The sequence below is a fragment of the Oenanthe melanoleuca genome, chromosome 5 (assembly GCF_029582105.1).
Source record: "Oenanthe melanoleuca isolate GR-GAL-2019-014 chromosome 5, OMel1.0, whole genome shotgun sequence".
Classification (NCBI taxonomy): domain Eukaryota; kingdom Metazoa; phylum Chordata; class Aves; order Passeriformes; family Muscicapidae; genus Oenanthe; species Oenanthe melanoleuca.
The window spans coordinates 35,848,508-35,867,294 of NC_079339.1; the positions used below are offsets into that span (position 1 = coordinate 35,848,508).

The following is an 18,787-nucleotide window of genomic DNA, read 5'->3' on the forward strand; positions in this document are numbered from 1 at the left end:
GCATTAGTCTCTCATCAGGGTCTTGGGATGTAAATGCTTTTGTATATACTTTAGAAGGGTGCAGAATGAACTGTGCCTCTTCTCTGTGCTATGGATATGCCTGGTTTTGTCACTAAGACAGGAAAGGAAACTTCCTGCAGCCCTGTGCCGCCTTTCCTATGCTCTGGCTTTCTCTGATCATGTGGGAAAGGTAGCCTAAGCCTACAGTAGATGGATACATTTGGTTATTTGCAGACTTAATTTCTGGTTTTGTGTTCCTGGCATACAGAGACAATTTAACAGAATATTAGTTTTGTGATTTCTCAGCCTTTTTTGTAATCACTGCTGCCTTTGAAGCATAACTACCTATTATTCAATTTGTACTTTTAAACTATATCATTTAAATGTAGAAGCTAAAGTTTGGAGTACCTATTCCAGCAACTGACATGAGTATCTGGGATACTGAAATAGTTCTCTACACTGAGAAAAACTTTGATATAGATGTGTTTACAAATGGTGGCTTTTTAATGTTTTGTTTATTTCATTTTACTTTCAAATAATAACATGTTCATACAACCCTCTCAGATAAACTAGTAGAATAAACTTCCTAATTCATGACTAATATTTAGTTCTTATCCCCACATTTCAAAACATTTACAATATGTGTAGGCTCTCTGTCAATAGTATTTTTCACTGCATTTGGTGTGCTTTCATCACCATGCACCTACAGGTATCTGAGATGTATCTGAACAAACAATTTCTAGACTAATCGGACCTTTAAATAGATTATTTTCTTAAAAAATCTGTATTTTTTTATCCTTCAAATTTGAGTCTTAAATTGCATATGAAATTAGCAAATTTATATACTACATAGGAAGCAAAAATTAACACTGGTGTATTAAGATGAAAAAGATTTAAATAGTTAATGTCAGTGATGAGGATGCATGAGAAATGAATGTGCAGACCTTGCAACATAACTGTTTTTTATTCAGTTATAGGTGCCCAGCGCAGGAGAAGTCCCAGTGCCCTTGCCATTGAAGTATTTGAATCACATTTGGGAAGTCATATTTTACAGGTAAAAAATGGCTTTTCCAAGAAAAATCAAAATATCTAACTAGTCATATTTCTGCCAATATTTTGAATAGTATTGTTATCAGCACTTATATTGATGAGATTTTTTTTTATGCTCATATTTCTTCTATTTTGAAAGTCCATAATTGGGAGACTGTTAATGAGAGGGAAAGCAAGTGTTATTTTAGCTGAATCACAATATTTTGTTGTTGAGAAGTGTGCAGTAGGTGTTTGCTTGCAGAATGCCCTTTTGTATTTGTGTGAATGTGTGTACAAGCTAGTGTTTTGTGCTGGTGATTTCTCGTGTCATGTATCAACTTAAGGTTGGGGTTTTTTCCCCTTTGGTTTATAAGCAGTGCTTTTCTCCATGATATCCCAGTTGACACAATTATATATCAGGAATTTGGAGCGATCTGCAGAGGTTAAAAAATTAGTAGAAGCATGCTTCTTAGGTGTCCTTAGCTGTGGGCTGAAAACTGGTCTGGTATTTGTCAAACAAGTTCGTCACATGGCAGAAATCATCACGTTCCAGGAAGACTCAACTGAAAAACAATGACCTGATGGAAACATTCTTGTGCATGATTAATTCTTCCAGGGTTACTACAACCTTTCTTAGGTTGAAGTGATCAAACAGTTGAAGTGATCAAGCAGTTAAGAAGAAAATGTGTTTTGCAGTAAGGCAAACCCAGCACTATGGAAATAAAACCCACACAGTCGTTATAAGTGTGGCACTGAATAACTGCTCTTATTTAGCAATGTACACAGCTTCGCAATGCAAATATATTGTCTGGTGTATTATCTTTTGAGAGGTATGAGAGAGGTAAATTAGGATATTATCATGAGAAATATTCCACTTAATTTGAAATGATTGAGAGCTATCTCTGTACTAACTCAGCTGTGGTATTCAGAAGCACTATAGATAATGTCAAAATTTTCACATCTTTATAAAGTAACTAAATGCAGAATAGCAACAAAGATAATTTTAGGAAAACATGAAATTAGCTAGTAGAATTAATTTCTCTTTGGAACAAGAATCATGAATGAAATTAGTTGCTTAGTTGTGCACTCTTGGCAGAGGTCTAGGTCAAGTTTTTGATTCTGTAAGCAAATACTTTTGTTGTAGTTATTGTGTCCGAGATCTGCACCAGTATCTACAGTACTGAGTTTGCATGTTAGGCAGGAGCACTGCTGTGCTGTCTCATACATGTAGAGAAAAATTAAGAACCAGCAGTTTTGTGACATTTCAGTTTACGTGCTTTGTCAGTGTGTTGAGTGCATAAACATGCCATATATCCTAAAGGTATGGTTTTTACAATATTACTTATAACTCATGTATAAATAAAACCTCATTGAGACTGATTTATTTAAATTCTTTAGGTATTAAGTATGACTCAATGAAAAAACCTAGGATGGCTGCTTTGAAACTACTGGATATTTGAGTTTTTCACATACTGTGTATTAAAACAATTAGTGACTTTCATACTTATTTAAACTAGATTCTAATTATGGGTTGTTGGGGGTTTTTTGAGTGGGTTTTTTTTTGTTTTGTTATGTTTTTTGTTTGTTTTAAATTTATTTGTGATAAATTAAGGTGTTTTCAGGGTATAACTTCATCATACTACTACTAAAAAAAACTCTCTATTGCACTTGTACTCAAAACTGAGGATTTTAAATCAAAATTACTATCAGCTTTGTATTGAATATCTGTTGAGGTGTGGCCTTTTCAAAGAAGATGATGCTTTTATCAAAGTAATCCCATGAATCTCTTGGTTGATAATAGGAAGTTCCACTCTGATATTTGCAAGATAGACTGTTGAAGATGGAAAAAGGACAATATGAATTACGAGTGGTGACAGGTTTATCATGACATGTTAAGATTTTGTCTTATTTTAGCAGAGCAGCCAACCCTTGGGAGTAAAATCTGGGTCATGCCTTCAAATGCACCACTTCTAAACAGATCAGAATGAACTTCAAAGTACTGTCTTGTGGTCTAATAGGTAGAAATATAATCACCAGAAGACAAAATTATTTTTAAAACAACAATTGGACTGACTCTGTGGTGCTATACAGTTCTAACATGTTCTCACCTAGTCTGCTGCTCAAAGAAATTATTTTCAAATAAGTATTGTGATAAGTATTGTTTGCAAGTGAAGTAAACAACCTTTATTATACCTTGGGACTTTTGATTTCAGAGTCTACTATCTGAAGAATTTGAATTAATTGTTTGTGTTATACCTTTTGCTATTAATATTTAAGTGTAAGCTCAGAAATTAAGGAGCCTCTCTAATCTTTTTCATATTTTGATACTTCAAAATTTGTTGATAGACAAATATGTATAATACAGTAGATTTTTAAAAAGTAGATACAGTTTATTTAAAATAATGTTACAAAACCAGAAATGGAGGTACATCTTGGGATATTTTTACATTTTGAGTCTACAAGCAGGTAGTGTCATTCATGTCTAGGTATCCATTATGTACATTAAACATGTCCATACATATTAAATCCATGTTTACATATAATGCTTAGTTATCATTGAATGAAGAATGCCTTCATCCATGTTTTTTTTTATTATTAAGGAATCAAATGTTTAAATACTGCTTAACTGATGATTGATACAGGTACTAAAGGTTTTCACCCATATGCAGTTAAGTGCAGAAAACAAAACCCTGATAAAAGGAAATATAATACTTTTAAAGTAAATACTTTTCATTTGCATAAGGCAAGGCTGGATGCATCATTGCATTTTTTTTTTTACATATCTGGATACACAATGAGTCTTTGCTTATACATAAAAATCGGGGGCTCATGCATATTATGAGTGTGGTGAGGCACAGGCACAGGTTGCCCAGAAAATCCATGGCTGCCCAATCCCTGGCAGTGTTCAAGGCCAGGTTGGATGGGGCTCTGAGCAACCTGGTTTACTGGAAGGTTCCCTGCCCATAACAGGGGGTTGGAACTCGATGATCTTTGAGGACTCTTTTAACCCAAATCAGTCTAAAATTCTATGATTCTGTGTCAGAAAGTCTCCAAGGCACAGCTGATTGCTGTATATCATGCTGGAGAGATTCCCAGTGGTAGGTCACAAGCCAAAGGCACTATCCACTCTGTGCTTGTGGAAAAGAAGACACCACAAAAGACAATTGCTCAAAATTACATCAGAATCTTTATGTCAGTGTAATGTCTTTTAAATGTTTTCCAAGTAGAACCACCTGAATTATGAATAGTAGAGTAAGGTGTAATGGAGGATAAAATAGATAATGGCAATACATTAATTAATTTTTGACAAGATTTTTGATTTGCCAGATTATGGGCTTTGTTTTTCCTGTCTTGTACATTCTTTTTCTTCTGAAAAATGGTGTTTTAACAAGAATAGAGATCTTCTGTTATATATATATATATATATATATATATATATACGTGTCTCTCAACTAAATCCAGTAAAAAATTATTTCTGGTACCTACTATTAAAATTTTGGCTTAAATTGTTTGTAAAATTTAGCAAAATTTTCATCATTTTTTCAGGACCTCTGGATTTTTTTTACCTGTAACTTCATTGCTATTGAGAAGGTGTGAAAAAGGGTCAGTAACCCCATAGCCTTCTTATAATCAGGAATGATCAGGAAATGTAGAACTAAATATAGAGAAAAGGGAAAGTTAGTGAATATATTTGCATATGCAAATTAGCTTAATTGATACTGCTTGCCTCTACAGGGATTTTTCATTACAAACTGGAGTGCTACATTGTTCAGCTCATATTGAGTAATTTAGTAACTAATGAGACCAGTTTGCACTAATTTGCATATGATAAATGAGCTTAATTGCAGTAAATAACTTGGAGGCATAATTACTTAATTTTCCTGTGTTGCATGGCTTTTAAGTTCACGTATGAACAACTCAAGATAATTTTGCATATTTAAATTAGTTGCTTTTAAAATTCTTGAACAAAAAAGAATACACCTTACAATTTGAACTGTAAAACAATTAAAAGTATAATGTAAATTACATTCAAATAAAATTTAATATTTTGAAAATATATGTTTCTTCCTTTAAAAACACCAGTGTCTTTTTAAAGACTAAATATTTGGAATCAATCACAATGAAATAGTTTTAAAGTCAAGCTAGGATAGAAAGCTGGTATAAGTAATAGTAGGAGTGTGCATCTGAACTGTAGTGAGCAGTACACATTTTGTGATTCTGTATACAAGAGTGGTAACTTTCATAATTCCATTCTTTGCTTCAGCAATGCCTATTCAATTGCTAAGAAACTCTTAACACTTTCATATAGCTTTATGTACACATTACATACACAGTAACTTAGACTCTAGTTGTCTTGGATTGTCTATACTGTCCTACCTCATTTTGTGTGAAGAAGTCCTTATATTGGAGAGATACTGAAGTGTCAGTGCAACAAAAAGTATATATTTTTCTTCTTTTTGTGGGCATTTTCAATTGGGATTACTGGTGTGAACAGCTGTTAGGGTGTAGGTTTGTACAATGAGTTTCAAAACACACAAACAAAAGCAAAGAAATAAACAAACCAAACATAATCCAAAATCAAGCTCATTGGAAGACCATACTTAATTTCTGCCATGTCCCTAAAGTTATTGCACATTAGATAATTTTGATAGATTTGATAGATTTTAACTACGGAAATAGACAGAGAAAAAAGCCAGCTACCAATCTCATTTATTTCCATGGCCAGATCTGTTGAGCATCTGTGATTTATAAGTGGATGACAATTACTGAATTCTCCTCTGCTCCATAAAGGTCCCCACCTTTCATAAGCCTTGTTGAATGTTATGTTGGAAATTTAATGAGACTTGCATTTCCCTTTTACTTTGTGTTGTACCTTTCTCTCCCAATAAGTATTTTGTGGTGAGGAAAGGTCTTTGTAATTGCAGTATCAGATTCAATGAGAGAAGAAAAATCAGGTTCCCATTAAGATCCAAGGAAAAACAACCTCGGTGGAAACAATCTGACCCCATAGGTTGTATTCTCCATCGAGTCAGAAATCACAAACTACAAACCACTTAGCTTGAATGAAGTGGTTAACAATGTACAGAGGATACCTTAGAGGATGTCCAGTTGTGTCCAAGATCACCCAACAAAATCATCTGAAATATACACAAGACCTGTAAGCCCTTGCTTTACTTCCTACAAACCTCTGTATCACCACATCCTTGATCATGGAATGTCTTCCTAGAATGGGAGCAGAATTTGAGTTACTTGGAAGCTACAAATGGCTCAAATGCTGTGATTTGGCTTTACCAGACTTTCCATGCATGAACGGCAGTCTTGGTTCATGTGCTTTTCACTTCACTGGAAGCCTGAGATGGTGGATGGACCTTCATGGAAGGCTTAATTTACCTTCATCCTATAGAGAAGCCATGGGCTATTAAACCCATTGATGTTATTTTCTTTATCTAAAGTCAACAAATAAGCAAACCACCCACATCCTATGTGTAAGAAGCCTAATAAATTGCTGGCATTGTGAACAATTGAATAATGCCTCTCATCCTAGTAGTTTGATATTTTTTTCTAATTATTTTTATTAAAGTATCCAAAATGGTGATAATAAGACTAACATAAAACTGTACAAATATAACCTGTTTGTCAATTTACTGTGCTTCAGAGAGGGGCCCTTATTAATTGTGAGGTAAATGTGCAGATGAATACAATTTCTAGTGAATCATTCAAGGTGATGCCAGTACCATATAGAGTAGCTGAGCCATTGGTTTGTTTTCTGGAGCATGTCAGATAAGCTTAAATTTCTCAGGAAAGAGGAAAATTAATGTTTCTTTACTTCAAGTGAGCACTCTACCAATCTTCTGTTTGCAGGTAGCTAGTACCCCATCCACTTGCACTCCTAAACTGAGGTAAAAACAAATCTACCATTGTGCTCAAGGGGTTGATCCCATCCAACTCTTTGAGCTGTGTAATAGCTGCAAATAGCAGAATGAACCATATTTGGGAAACTCTCAGAAGTACACAGGGTCATGTGAATGATCAACTGAATGCAAACAAAGATTGTTAATATCTCAGTAGTTACAAAATAAAAGGCTTTTTCCCATCTTCAGCCAGAAAAATTGAAAGTTGTTATCAGGAAAGTGTTTTCACATACTCCTCAACTTAATGCAGTTTTATCATCCAGTTTGTAATTCAATGTTATCAAATACAGAAGGTGTAGAATGAAATACCAAATGTGAAGGGAATTTTCACACCATTTCTCTCTTGTCCAAGTGGGTCTTGTCCTCCATTTCTGTTACTATTTTTGTAGCATAATAGACATACTTTTAGAACAGTTGTATTCTATCAAGCTTTCTAGATGAAAAGTGGAAAGAATTCAGCTACAGTTTCACTACAGTACTTACATATTTGGAAGATCTTGCTATTAATCCATAATAGCTAGATTATAATATAATAAGACAATGACACCATTCATTTTTAAAAAAATCATTTTGCTGGAGAGTATGTGGGTAAAGTTCTCCTTAGATTGTAAATATGTGTGTTAAGCATGCAACCAGTCTGGATTGGGCAAAATTTTTGAAAATGTTTTGTTAAGGCAAAGTAGAGAACAGTAACCAGAACAAGTTATTTACATTTTTGCAGTAGTGAACAGTTGTGCATGGTACAAGAGTTGCACACAATTGGAGAAACAACTTTCTCTTGAAGGGAAAAATGTACCAATACTTTGCCTTGTAAGCCCATTGTTAGTTAGGTATTAAAATCAGCCAAGCAGTATGAATAATCATAAGTGAATGAGACACAAAGTTCTAAAATTTTTCTTCCCCCCACAAATGTATACAGCTTTTAGTGTTTTAATTAGATAGAGGCAATAGAAAAAAAAAAAAGAAGTTGACTATCTAGATCGTAGCTGAGTGGAAGTCTAATTTCTTTCAATATTTGAATTATTATAGGGAGTCCCATCTGACAAGAAAATTTAAAAAGTGGGAAAAGAGACAGGAAAGTGTTTGAATGCTATAAAATATTAGGGAGAAGATTTATCTTCTCATTTACTATTTTCAGTCATTCTGAGTATTACATAATGAGGTTCTCTCTGTATAACACTAGTCAACACAGAAATGGTGACACAAGACTAAAGGTGAGGAAGCAGCAGATGGTAGTACTGATGGAGGATTTTTCCAGGCTGTAAAAGGTGTCAGGAGAAAAGACTTCTACTGGCTTGGAAATTTGTGAAGGGCAATTGCTAATGATGATGTCAGTGGTGCACTTTCTGAGAATGAAGAAAACTGTTCAGCCTCTTGTCTGCACTGGGTTAAAGGGGTAGACTACTAACTGACACCTGTTATCATGTGTCAAAGGCAGACGAAAAGTGGAAAATGTGAAAAGGCTGACAAAACTTAGAGTATGCTGGAGAGCATAGATCTGTGCTGTCTGAAAGAAAAAATTTTTGGGATGAAATAGAGGTTAAGTTATGCATGAGTAGCCAAAAATAAAATGGAAATTAAATAGATTAATTAAGAGGAAATAGTTGTTACAGATCAAACCACTCAGCAGAGCAATGCTAAACTTCCTATATTGGTGAAGAGCTGAGCATAAATGCAGTGAGACAGAACGAGTACACAGCAAGTCAAAACAGAAGATTTGGAGATCATATAAAAATTCTTTGAGGGAATGATTTCTGTAGGTAATATATTCAGTACTTAAATTTTGAATCTGAACCTCCTAATTGTCAAGTACAGCCTATATTTATGAGTTTTCTTCCTGACATAAAGTGGCATCCAGAGAGTTTGGGTATAAAACCAAAGGGAACACCAAATGCTCTCAACAAAATGCAGTCCAGAAATTGAAAAGAGGAGAAAAAAAGGCATTAATTTAATCTACATCTCTATCCAAAATCAAATCATTTAGTATGCAACCATGTTTTCTCTAGAATAGTTGACGATTATACAGTTCAGCTTAGAAATTCCAAAACAGAGTTGTAATAGTAATAAATGGGATGCTGCAGTGCCTTAGTATAAACTGAACAATGATGGATTTATGATGTAAGAGATTGTATATATGCTGATGAAAGTATAAGCTTCTAGAAAAGATACAATTCTAAGTGGACAGGACCAAAGCATATTAAATTAGGCATAAAATGTAAAAAAAACCACAAAAAAAAAAAAAAAAAAAAAAAAACAGCAAGAGAGAATATCAGCTTACTGAATGCTATATTGAGTAAAGATAGGCACACAATCTGCTTGGAAACAGTAATAAATGTGTGTTTATTAATTGTTCAAACTCCACACCCAAACATTTAAAGGCAGGAAGTCAGTGCAAATGCTGAGATGTTTTGAAAAGTGTCATAGGACCTTAGTAGGAAAGGATTACTATCTTGCTTTGCCGTGTGCCTTTCCAGGGACAAGGAATCGTCAGTAAAGCTTTCCCTTTATGATTTCAGGATAATTCTATTTCATCTTTCTGTGGATTTCTGTAAATTCTGCCTAGGAATCTGCTCACGCTTGATCAGCAATCGCTTCTCAAGTACTTTGTAGATTGACAGTCTTCTCAGAATATCATACTCTTGTCATAAAAGGGCAAACTCTTATACTTGATGTTAATTTATTTAGAAATTTAGAAATCTAATTTTGCATTTTGTACTAGTTTAGTGATTCAGGGTAAAGATAAGTATTTGAAGCTGAAAGTAGGCAGAAAAACTCTCTTAGAGATTTTAATGTTGTGGGCCTCTATTCACTGTTGGATGCTCTTTTGCACTTTAAACATGTGTAAATGCCACTGCATGCTATGATATGGCTCTGGTGTTACACCAGTTTAAATTATAACAGAGGTTAACTTGATACATTGCATGATTCTAAAAAGGGCTAGGAACAAAGGCTAGATCAGAATCTGAAAAGGTTAAAGGAGTTGCACAGACAGCACTGTTACAAAGGACATCTCAGGTCCATTAGCTGGAACACGTAGCAAGAGAATTTCCTGGGTTCAGGAGACTCAAAAGGTGCTAATTTGCATACTCCAATTTGTCCCAGTCATAGCAAATGCATTAGATTGACTCCATAAGGGCAGGGCTTTCAATCTGGAGTTATGGCAAAGGTACAGCATCCGAGCACTTGCTGCCCAAGGGGTTATATGCTAAAAGGAGACTGGGGAGGTGTGGGAAACAGCAAATTGTTTTGCAATTGGAGCTTGGAGCAGTACACTTAAACCTGCATTTCATATGGAAACTATATATAGAGAAGCGTGCAGTTTCATTTAATAAAAAAATATTTGATCTGAGCAGTACATGTACACATACAGTGGTGTGTTATTTAATTCCTGAGAAACTATTTGAAGAAAATGACATATCTCAGCCCGGTTTCTTGACCATTTTGTTGTCACCTGCTGAGTGTTGTCATTTCCATAGCCAGTGGGCTGTATTGAATCAAACAGAGGGAATAGGTCATTAAAAGAAGTGGAGGAGCTTTTGCAGCCTGTAGAAGCTGAAGGAAGATTTTTTTTCTTCAGGTACATCAACAGAACTCTAATGGAGTCTGCATTCAGCTATGATTTGAGGTTTTGCCCTGTATTTCTCTGAAGTAAGGTGGCTTGAAAAGTATAGGCAGCATAAACTAATGTGTGGGTTCACTAGGAAGAATTATAGCCTCTATGGTGTTTGTAAAGATATAGGTGAGGGCAGTAAGTGTCCTTGTTTCAGAAAAATTTTTGATTTTGTTTTCAATCATAGCATTCATCAAGAAAGGAAAAGATGGGGAAAAGTATATGCTGGGCAAATTAACTGATATTTTTCTTCACCTTTTTGGAAACATTGGTGACAGTTTCAAATATTTCAAATATTTCAAATATTTCAAATATTTCTCATTTCAGGTCTTATAAAATATAAAATACTAGAAACAGTGTTTAAGCATTATTCATACTCCTCTGCAATTGATGTGATGGGCAGTACTCTATATCTTCTTTTTACCTGGGAGCTGGGAAAGGGCAGGGTTTTAGCCTGCATACAGAAAACCCTTAAATGATCACAGACAGCTGAGATTCATGTGAATGCTATTGTTTAAGACTGCTTTTAACTCTGAGTTATTTCATCATATCAGGTATCTGCTAGTCACTTTTTGTTTGTTTGCTTATTTGTTTGTTTCCAACTGTGAGGTCTAAATAAATAGAGTATAAATATTGACATGGAACCTATGTGTTCAAATTTCCCCAATGCTATAAAAACTGAAGATTTAGTTCTGTTTTCCTGGATTTACTTGGAAAGTGAGACCACCTTTACAGACTTTTAAGTACATAACATTTAAGGGAATACGAATATTGTTGAAATAAATGAGTCGGGCTTGTACTTTCTGTTCTGAAGTATATTATCTCAAAAGTTGATTAAATGGTTGTTTCTATTAGTTGCTGCTAAAATGTTATTGCATTAGAATTTCTACCTGTAGAGAAATTTAAAAAGGGACTATGGGAAAAAAGATAACATTTCCACAGGTGAAGTAGCTATGTGTAATTACATGGTATCACATTTGGGCACACACACACACACACACACACACACACACACACACACACACAGGTAATAAGGTCACAAAAGCTGCAAATTGGGGCTGGACTCTCTTCATTAATTATGCACAGCACTTAGCCAATGAATTTTCTCCTTTTACATTTCTTACATTTTAAGGAGATTCCTATTTAGATATGTACCATTTCAGATTACTGTGCAACTATACCTCTTTGATAGAGTCTCACAGAATTCAGGCTTGATTTAAGGCATTGTAAATTGTATCCTACATATTTATTATAGCTCATGATTTAAAGTGTGTATCATTGGCTTGCTTTGCACTTTCTATTTGTTATTCTATTCTTCCCTTCAATTGTATCTTCTGCTCAACATAAAGATTTTAATCATTATGGTTTCATTCTTTTGGGTTTTTTTAGCACAGAGGTGGTGGATTAGCTGCCCTTAATGAACATTTTAAGGAGAAAGAAAAATCTGTGATGAGTGTATGTCTGTATCTAGAGCTCAGAAGTCCTCCTCACAATGCAAGAGAGTTGTTAGCTGTAGGAGCTGTCTCCTAGCCCATTGATAAAGCCACTTGGCTTTTTGCTATTCTAAAAATAGCATCTGGTGAAAAGATTTGAAGGGATGCACTACCAGTATGGGACTGGTCAGCTTTCTTCAGGCTAACAGCAAATGCTTCTTAGTCCACAGCATAAAAATGTGTTAGTTTTGTTGAAAATTAATGAAACAAAGCTAGAGTTTTAGTGGAGTCCTGATATGTAACAGACATGAAGTAGAGAATCTCAGATTTCTTCTGTACAGTCTCAAAGAAGGTAATTTACAGGTGAGATTTAAATTGAAAGTCTGGACTCAGTGTCTCCGTGTTCAAAGCAACCCAAATTTTACATTAAAAAAATATATTTCTGTTGTGGTTTAGAATTTCAAGGCTTAATTTTGGACAGTACATGGCCAACAGGCTATTCTGGAAATAAGAGTAAATGCGAAATGCTCTTATTTCTGAGAAAAAAATGCTTGGGACTTGAAAAAGTATCATTGAAAGACTGTTCTGCTAAACTTGCTGTCTCTTTTGTTGTTCTTTCAAATATTTTTTACATTTACATGTCTAAAATAGTAATGATCAAGGCATTGGTTTTCATCCTTTACAAATTACATAGTCAAGCAGAATCAAATGTTTAATATGATCCTCCCTTTCAAGAAAAAGCATTAGCCATCCTAAACATAAATAATTTTTATCAGAATGTATATAAGAAGGTATGAAACAGTTCAAATTTTCAAGGATATAATGTTGTAATAGTCTGTCAAAGCAGGAAAAAAATACTTGGTTTTGTTGTAAACCCAAGCTTAACATCCTCAAAATTAAAAGCAGGTTTTGTTTAATTAAATTAAATTTAATTTCTTGTAGCTATTAATTGTTTTGCAGCTGGCACAAAAAAAAAAAAAAAAAAAAACCAAAACAAAAAACCAACCAAATAAGAGTATTTTAGTTGAAGCTTGGTGCAGTCTCCTAAAGCTGTGCCTGTGAAAGACTGAGCCTGTATGTCAGCTGGCTAGCAGGAGACAATCCACCTTCCTGCAGAAGGGCCTGCTCTTCCCATTGCCATTGCACTGGGGCCATTGTAGGGACTCTTATTTGCCTGCTCAAGATTCCACACATTTGCATTTTAGGCTGCACTTTAGGCCACACGAGGCTGGGTACAGGCTGCAGGAGAGGAAGGGGGTTGCTGCATGTTAGTCCTTGCACATTTAGGCTGCTGGCTTTGTGCTGCCCCCCACATTTCCAGTGTTTGCCAAGGCCAATTAGCAGCATTTGGCTTTCATTCTGCAAAAGTTCCTCCAACTCCCAGATAGATTATTCCTGATGAGGGTATAAATTATCTACACGTAGGAGGCTTGGCATGAAGTGATTGTAGCTGCTATTGCTGGATGTAGGAGATCATATACCATTAAGCCTTGTTCTAGAATGAGATTCAGTGACCTCTCTCATGGATAGGCTCTGGTTTTGGTAGACTTCAAATTTAAACAGAAAATGGCCTTTCCAATTTCTTGCCTAAGGAAATGGTTGTTATTTAATAATTTGTGGGTATTATCAATGTTTGTTCACAAGTACTTTTCATTCTCAAGGGAAAAAAAGTCTCTTTTTCAGAGCAGCTAAGGAAGCACAGTAGCAAGAGCAGAGAACAGAATTTTACTTAAGGGGAATTTTATTTCTTTTAGTTTCAATAATGTGCCTGCCAGGGTGACACATGCAAATATGTAGGAGTCAGTGGTATTTTGTGAAATTTTTGCATAGGTTTTGTTTGTTGTTTTCTTTCTTTACGATTAAAGAGCATTTTAATGATGTGTGTTTTCCTCATCATAAAAATATCTTTCTAGTCATTCAAGTCTTACTCTGGCAATTGCAGGCACTATATTATAGCAATAAAAAATTGTTTAGGATTAAAAAGTAATGGATGGTATAACTTCTTAGCCACTAGATAGGAAATGAACATTTACACATTCTACAGATTCGCTGCACCTCTAGGATTTAATCATCTATGCTGAAATCACCAGTAGCAGTAGAAATACTGGAATTAGATGTGTAGTGGCCTATGAAAGCGTTAAGGGATGCATACTGTGCTCAGATAGTACTCCTTAATAGAAAGGAGCCACTGAGTAACCCACCAAACATGACTACAGGGCAGCAGCAGGCTGACCCACAGCAGACAGACAGTGGGATTTATCAGCAAAGCCAGCAGTAGAGCCAGGAAAGGAAAGCTGAGATCCAGATGCCAGTGATACAGGCATCCTACCCAGGCCTGGGCATATGGGTCCTGCATCTGTCAGTGTTACACCAGCAGTTGGCTCCCAACCTGCAGCAGATTCTCTACTCCCAGTGAGTTAGAGATCCCAGCCAGCACAGCCACTGAATGGATAAGCCAAGCCTTCTGAAGCAATGCTGTTATGTTTGAAAGGCCAATTTAGGTCGAAAGAAGTCCTGTGAGACTGTATGAGGGCTCTTTCCATTCATGGCAGGATTGTGATGCATGAGGCTTTCTGCTTATGCAGGCATGTAAAAAGCAGCAGCACAGTGAGGAAATGAGAGTGTTTTTTAAATGTCAAAAGAAAAATAATATATCTGAAAAGATTGGAACTTACAGGTGGTTTGGTTTTTTTCTTACATGTAGAAGCAACTTTAATATTTAATATGAACTTAAATATTAAGTATGTTAATATTTACCTGCTCATTCTCTTGGGAGAATTGGTATGGGTTCCTGAGTCAGCCTTGATCTCCAGAAACCCTGAAACAACTTATGTTTAACAAAGAAGTTCTCTTCCCATACTGTCCCATTTTCATAAACTTTATGAAGGCTAAATCATTGCTTTTTAGCAGTTATGTACTTTTTTTTTACAATGCTATTAATAATATCAACAGGAATACTTATCTTAAAGGTATGGCTTTATGAAGTGTGTTTTCCATTATAGCCACTGCCATTACTGATTGGCAGAAAAAAAGTGTAAGGTTTGTTTTAAAAGGGAAATGTTTCAAAATAAAAAAAAATCAGAAATATAAGAGAAAGAGAAGGCACTTTTGTTGTGTTAACCCACTAGTTGTTTTTATTAATTTCTCTTGAGGTAAAAAATACATTTAATTTAAAAAAAAACCAAACTAGTTTGCATAATTTGTATGACAGACTTTCTTTGTGTTTCAGTTTGTCGTTACTATATGTCATAATTTAAATATTAGTTATTTTATTGTCCTGTTGTGATTTGTGAAATACATTTTTAGAGATGTTGAAGGTGTCTGTCATCATCTTTATTATAAAACATTTTCTGCATTGCATAAGAAATAAACATTTTCTATTGGGGAAAAAATGGTAAATAAACCCATAGAGTTGATTCCCTAGCAAAAGCTCTTGTTGGAAAGAATTCAGATGTTTAAGAAATGGTCTCTGTTGTTGTTTTGTTGGTTGTTCTGAAGAACAAGCCCAGATGCATTCCTCTTTGAAGTTTAAAAAATACGTTATGACTGCAATGACATTTTAATAGGTTTTACTTAAGCTGTTCATATGTATATAACTGAAATTTTACTCTGAAAGAAGGAACACTTTGTCAGTTGCATAAGAGAGGAAAAAGGTAGAAATTCAGAGCATATTTTGAGGCAGACCTTTTCAGATACAGAACTGATTGAATGTATGAGAATGCATTTCATGTTAGGCTTAAACTCCAATACTGCTACATTTTTTTGTGAAAAAGCAAAAAGTTCTCAAATAGAAAAAAATCAAACCCCTCAGCATAACCTTTGAGTCTTACAAGCTTTATTATTTTAGAAAAGTATAAGCTGCCAGAGGTCGTAAGACCTTTTCCCTCTGAAATTTATGACACTGTCTAAGTGGAAGTTTACTTCTCTGACTTTTAAAGCTTTGTTAAGAAGCAGGAAATGTCATCCACTGTGTGGTCCTCAAAAATGCAAGCAGCCCAGTCCTGTGGCTCCTCTCACTCCTTTTAGAACTTTTTAATCCCCTGACTTCCATGAAAAATCCTGATTTCTATCACTATTAATGAACCAGAGCTGAAAACTCTGCACTCCTGAAAGCACATATTGTCCATCTGGGCAGTCACTTATGATAAACTTGTTTGGAATTGTGTGCTGTGCTTAAATTTACCTCTACACTTAAGTATGATTGAGTTAAAAGATCGTTAAATGATTCTCTTAATAGGTGCGTGTAAGCCAAAACAAAATATTATGTTAATAATTAAAGAAGTAGTATCCAGGACTGAATTCCCTGAGCTGCCGAGGGAAAATGACTGAATATATATATGGTATTGTAAAAGCTTTTGTAGAACAGCATTACAGCTTTAATTGTAGGTAGAAAGATTTCCTCCTTCAAATGATCTATTTTATTAGTAGTTCCCCATCAATACAACCAAAAATTCATTAATATTCATTTATTTCAAGATAAATTTTTTATTTTACTTTGTGCAAGCATATATAACTCTGGTTTCTGCTTTTAAGGAGAGAGTTACTTTCTGTTTAACTCTTTTTTTTCCTCTACAGTCTTTGATGATGTACTTTGACTGCTATTCATGTGACAATCTTATGAAACTACTGAGCCATTTGAGATAGAGCAGTTTCTAATTATACTATATAAACCTTTCTAGATTGACTTGGAAAATACAAAAAGGTTTTTGGTTGCGATGGGTTGGGTTTTTTTTTTTTTTTTTTTTGTAATTAATGAAGAAGCAATATCAGCATCTAATGAAACCATCACACAACTTTTTGGTACCATTCTCCTTATACTGCTTTTTCCAGATAGCTTTGAAAATCTATAGAATAGCTTCAGCAAAAAATTCCTTGACAGTGGAATTATTTTTGGGTGGTGGGAACTTTTTCAATTTAGTCATTATTCCTAGCTTCTGTGGTTTGAAACCTGGAATATTGCAACTTGAGTTGCTAGAATAATGGTGCCATTGAAAGAGGTGTTTTAAGTATTTAGGTTTGGTTACAGTCTTTCTGAAAGAACATTAGCTAGTCAATTATTTCTTGAGTCACTTATTTCTTGGTTATTGCTATAAAAAGCCAGAAATAAATTCTAAAGTCAATAATCACATGCTTTAATGTCTTTTTCTAGAATCTAGCCTTATCTTTTAGAAGATAACTATGAAGAGAGTGAAATCCAAAGTGTCCTGTAATGTAGGACTTCCCCAGGAAATAATTCATCTACTGAAAATGTAATGACTGCTGGTATCAAGGGGAGAAAGAATATAATGGATTCATTGAGAACAATTGTGTCTATATTGCCTAGACTGTCAGGTCAAGATCTCTTTTAAGAACTTTGCATTAATACTTATTTACTTCCAGTGGAGATTCAAGGTTAAGTTCTGGGACCAAATACTACCATCCTTCTTCAGAATTGTGTCTTAATCAAAACTAGCTTGTGTCCTTTTTAAAACACTTTCTAAGCATAATTTCTGAAAGTAATGGTTCTCTATAAATATTGCCAGCTTCTTCTCTGAGAAAGACACCTAGCTGAGACTCTCTGTTTCTGTTGACACTATGAAACTTCTTTAGTTCCATTGGTGTGTTGCCATGGCATTCTTCGTGTCACTGCCTGCAACTAAGCTATGATGCATTGATGGATTATTTTAATTCAGACTGTCCATGGTGTAAATGATTGCTTTAGTAAAAGAGGGAATATTATTAAACACAACTTAATGCTTTAGAGAGCCATTCTTCAAAGAACATTTTTAATATTTTTTATATATTTTAAGATTTTTAAAAAACAGTACATTTTCCTAGGGGAAATGAGATGTCTTTCTAACAAGCCTGAGATATTTATCCATGGGACTTAAAATAATGTAAAAAAATATTATGATAACGTGAATGTACACTTTAAGCCTCTTTTATAAAGCTGGCAGTAGAAAAAGTAGTCTTTATGGGAAAGAAAGGGTAAATCTCAATAAAGCATAGTATTAAATCTGAAAAATAAAACAAAACATTGACAAAAGCTTCCCAGTGAAATACATAGACCAAAATTCTTCATATTTGTAAGCATTGCTGCTTGTTTTAGAACAAGTGGTTATGAAGCTGATGAGTGTACCATTTTAGCAGTAACAGCTAAAGATGTCTAATATAGGAACATCTGTAGTTAGACTAATTTCAGTGCAGTTGTTGGTTGTATCTGTTTCTCTAGAAACTCCAAGCTTGTCGTGACCCAGAATCGTGAATGTGCATCATGAATGTACCTCTCTTCATTGAAATATACTGCTACAGCAAAGTTGTCTAGGTCTGAACTGAGATGTAATTAACTTTTTCATCCGAACTAAAGTAAGGAAATTGTAACATTGCATGGTAGTTTTTACTTAGATTGGCAGTGCTAGTCAGATATACACTGACTTCTAGTGACAAAAATGGATTTTATCAGACATCCATTAATGGTGAATTTAGGGTATCACAGTCATCTTTGTGAGCTGATGAGAGCAGATACTGGCCAGGAATTCCAGAGGCTCAAAACCTGGACTCATGGAACTTGTCTCAGTTCTAGGAGATGTAAGCCTTTGCTGCATCTTAATGTATCTATTGTCTGGTTATCTGGTGAGAAAACAAGCCATACTGCATTAGCCACTGAGAAGAAATAAATTCAGGGTTTTCAGAAATAGTTCCACAATGCTACATAAAAAATGTGTGTCTTGCATTATATACAAATTATGTGTTCAAGAGGGGACATTTCAGTTAGAAAGATACAATCTGTTAGGTCTAGCTTGTCCTCATGACCAAGCTGGTGA

At 34.7% G+C, this 18,787-nt stretch overlaps 1 protein-coding gene across 2 annotated transcripts in view; it reads left to right on the forward strand.

Moving 5' to 3' along the window:
• Window positions 1-18,787, forward strand: part of NPAS3 (neuronal PAS domain protein 3) — a 581,412-nt gene that overhangs the window by 287,793 nt on the left and 274,832 nt on the right. For both annotated transcript variants that reach the window (XM_056493937.1, XM_056493938.1), the window contains one exon: window positions 972-1,054. In XM_056493937.1, the coding sequence (XP_056349912.1) occupies window positions 972-1,054 (83 nt within the window). The remainder of the gene's footprint in view (window positions 1-971; window positions 1,055-18,787) is intronic.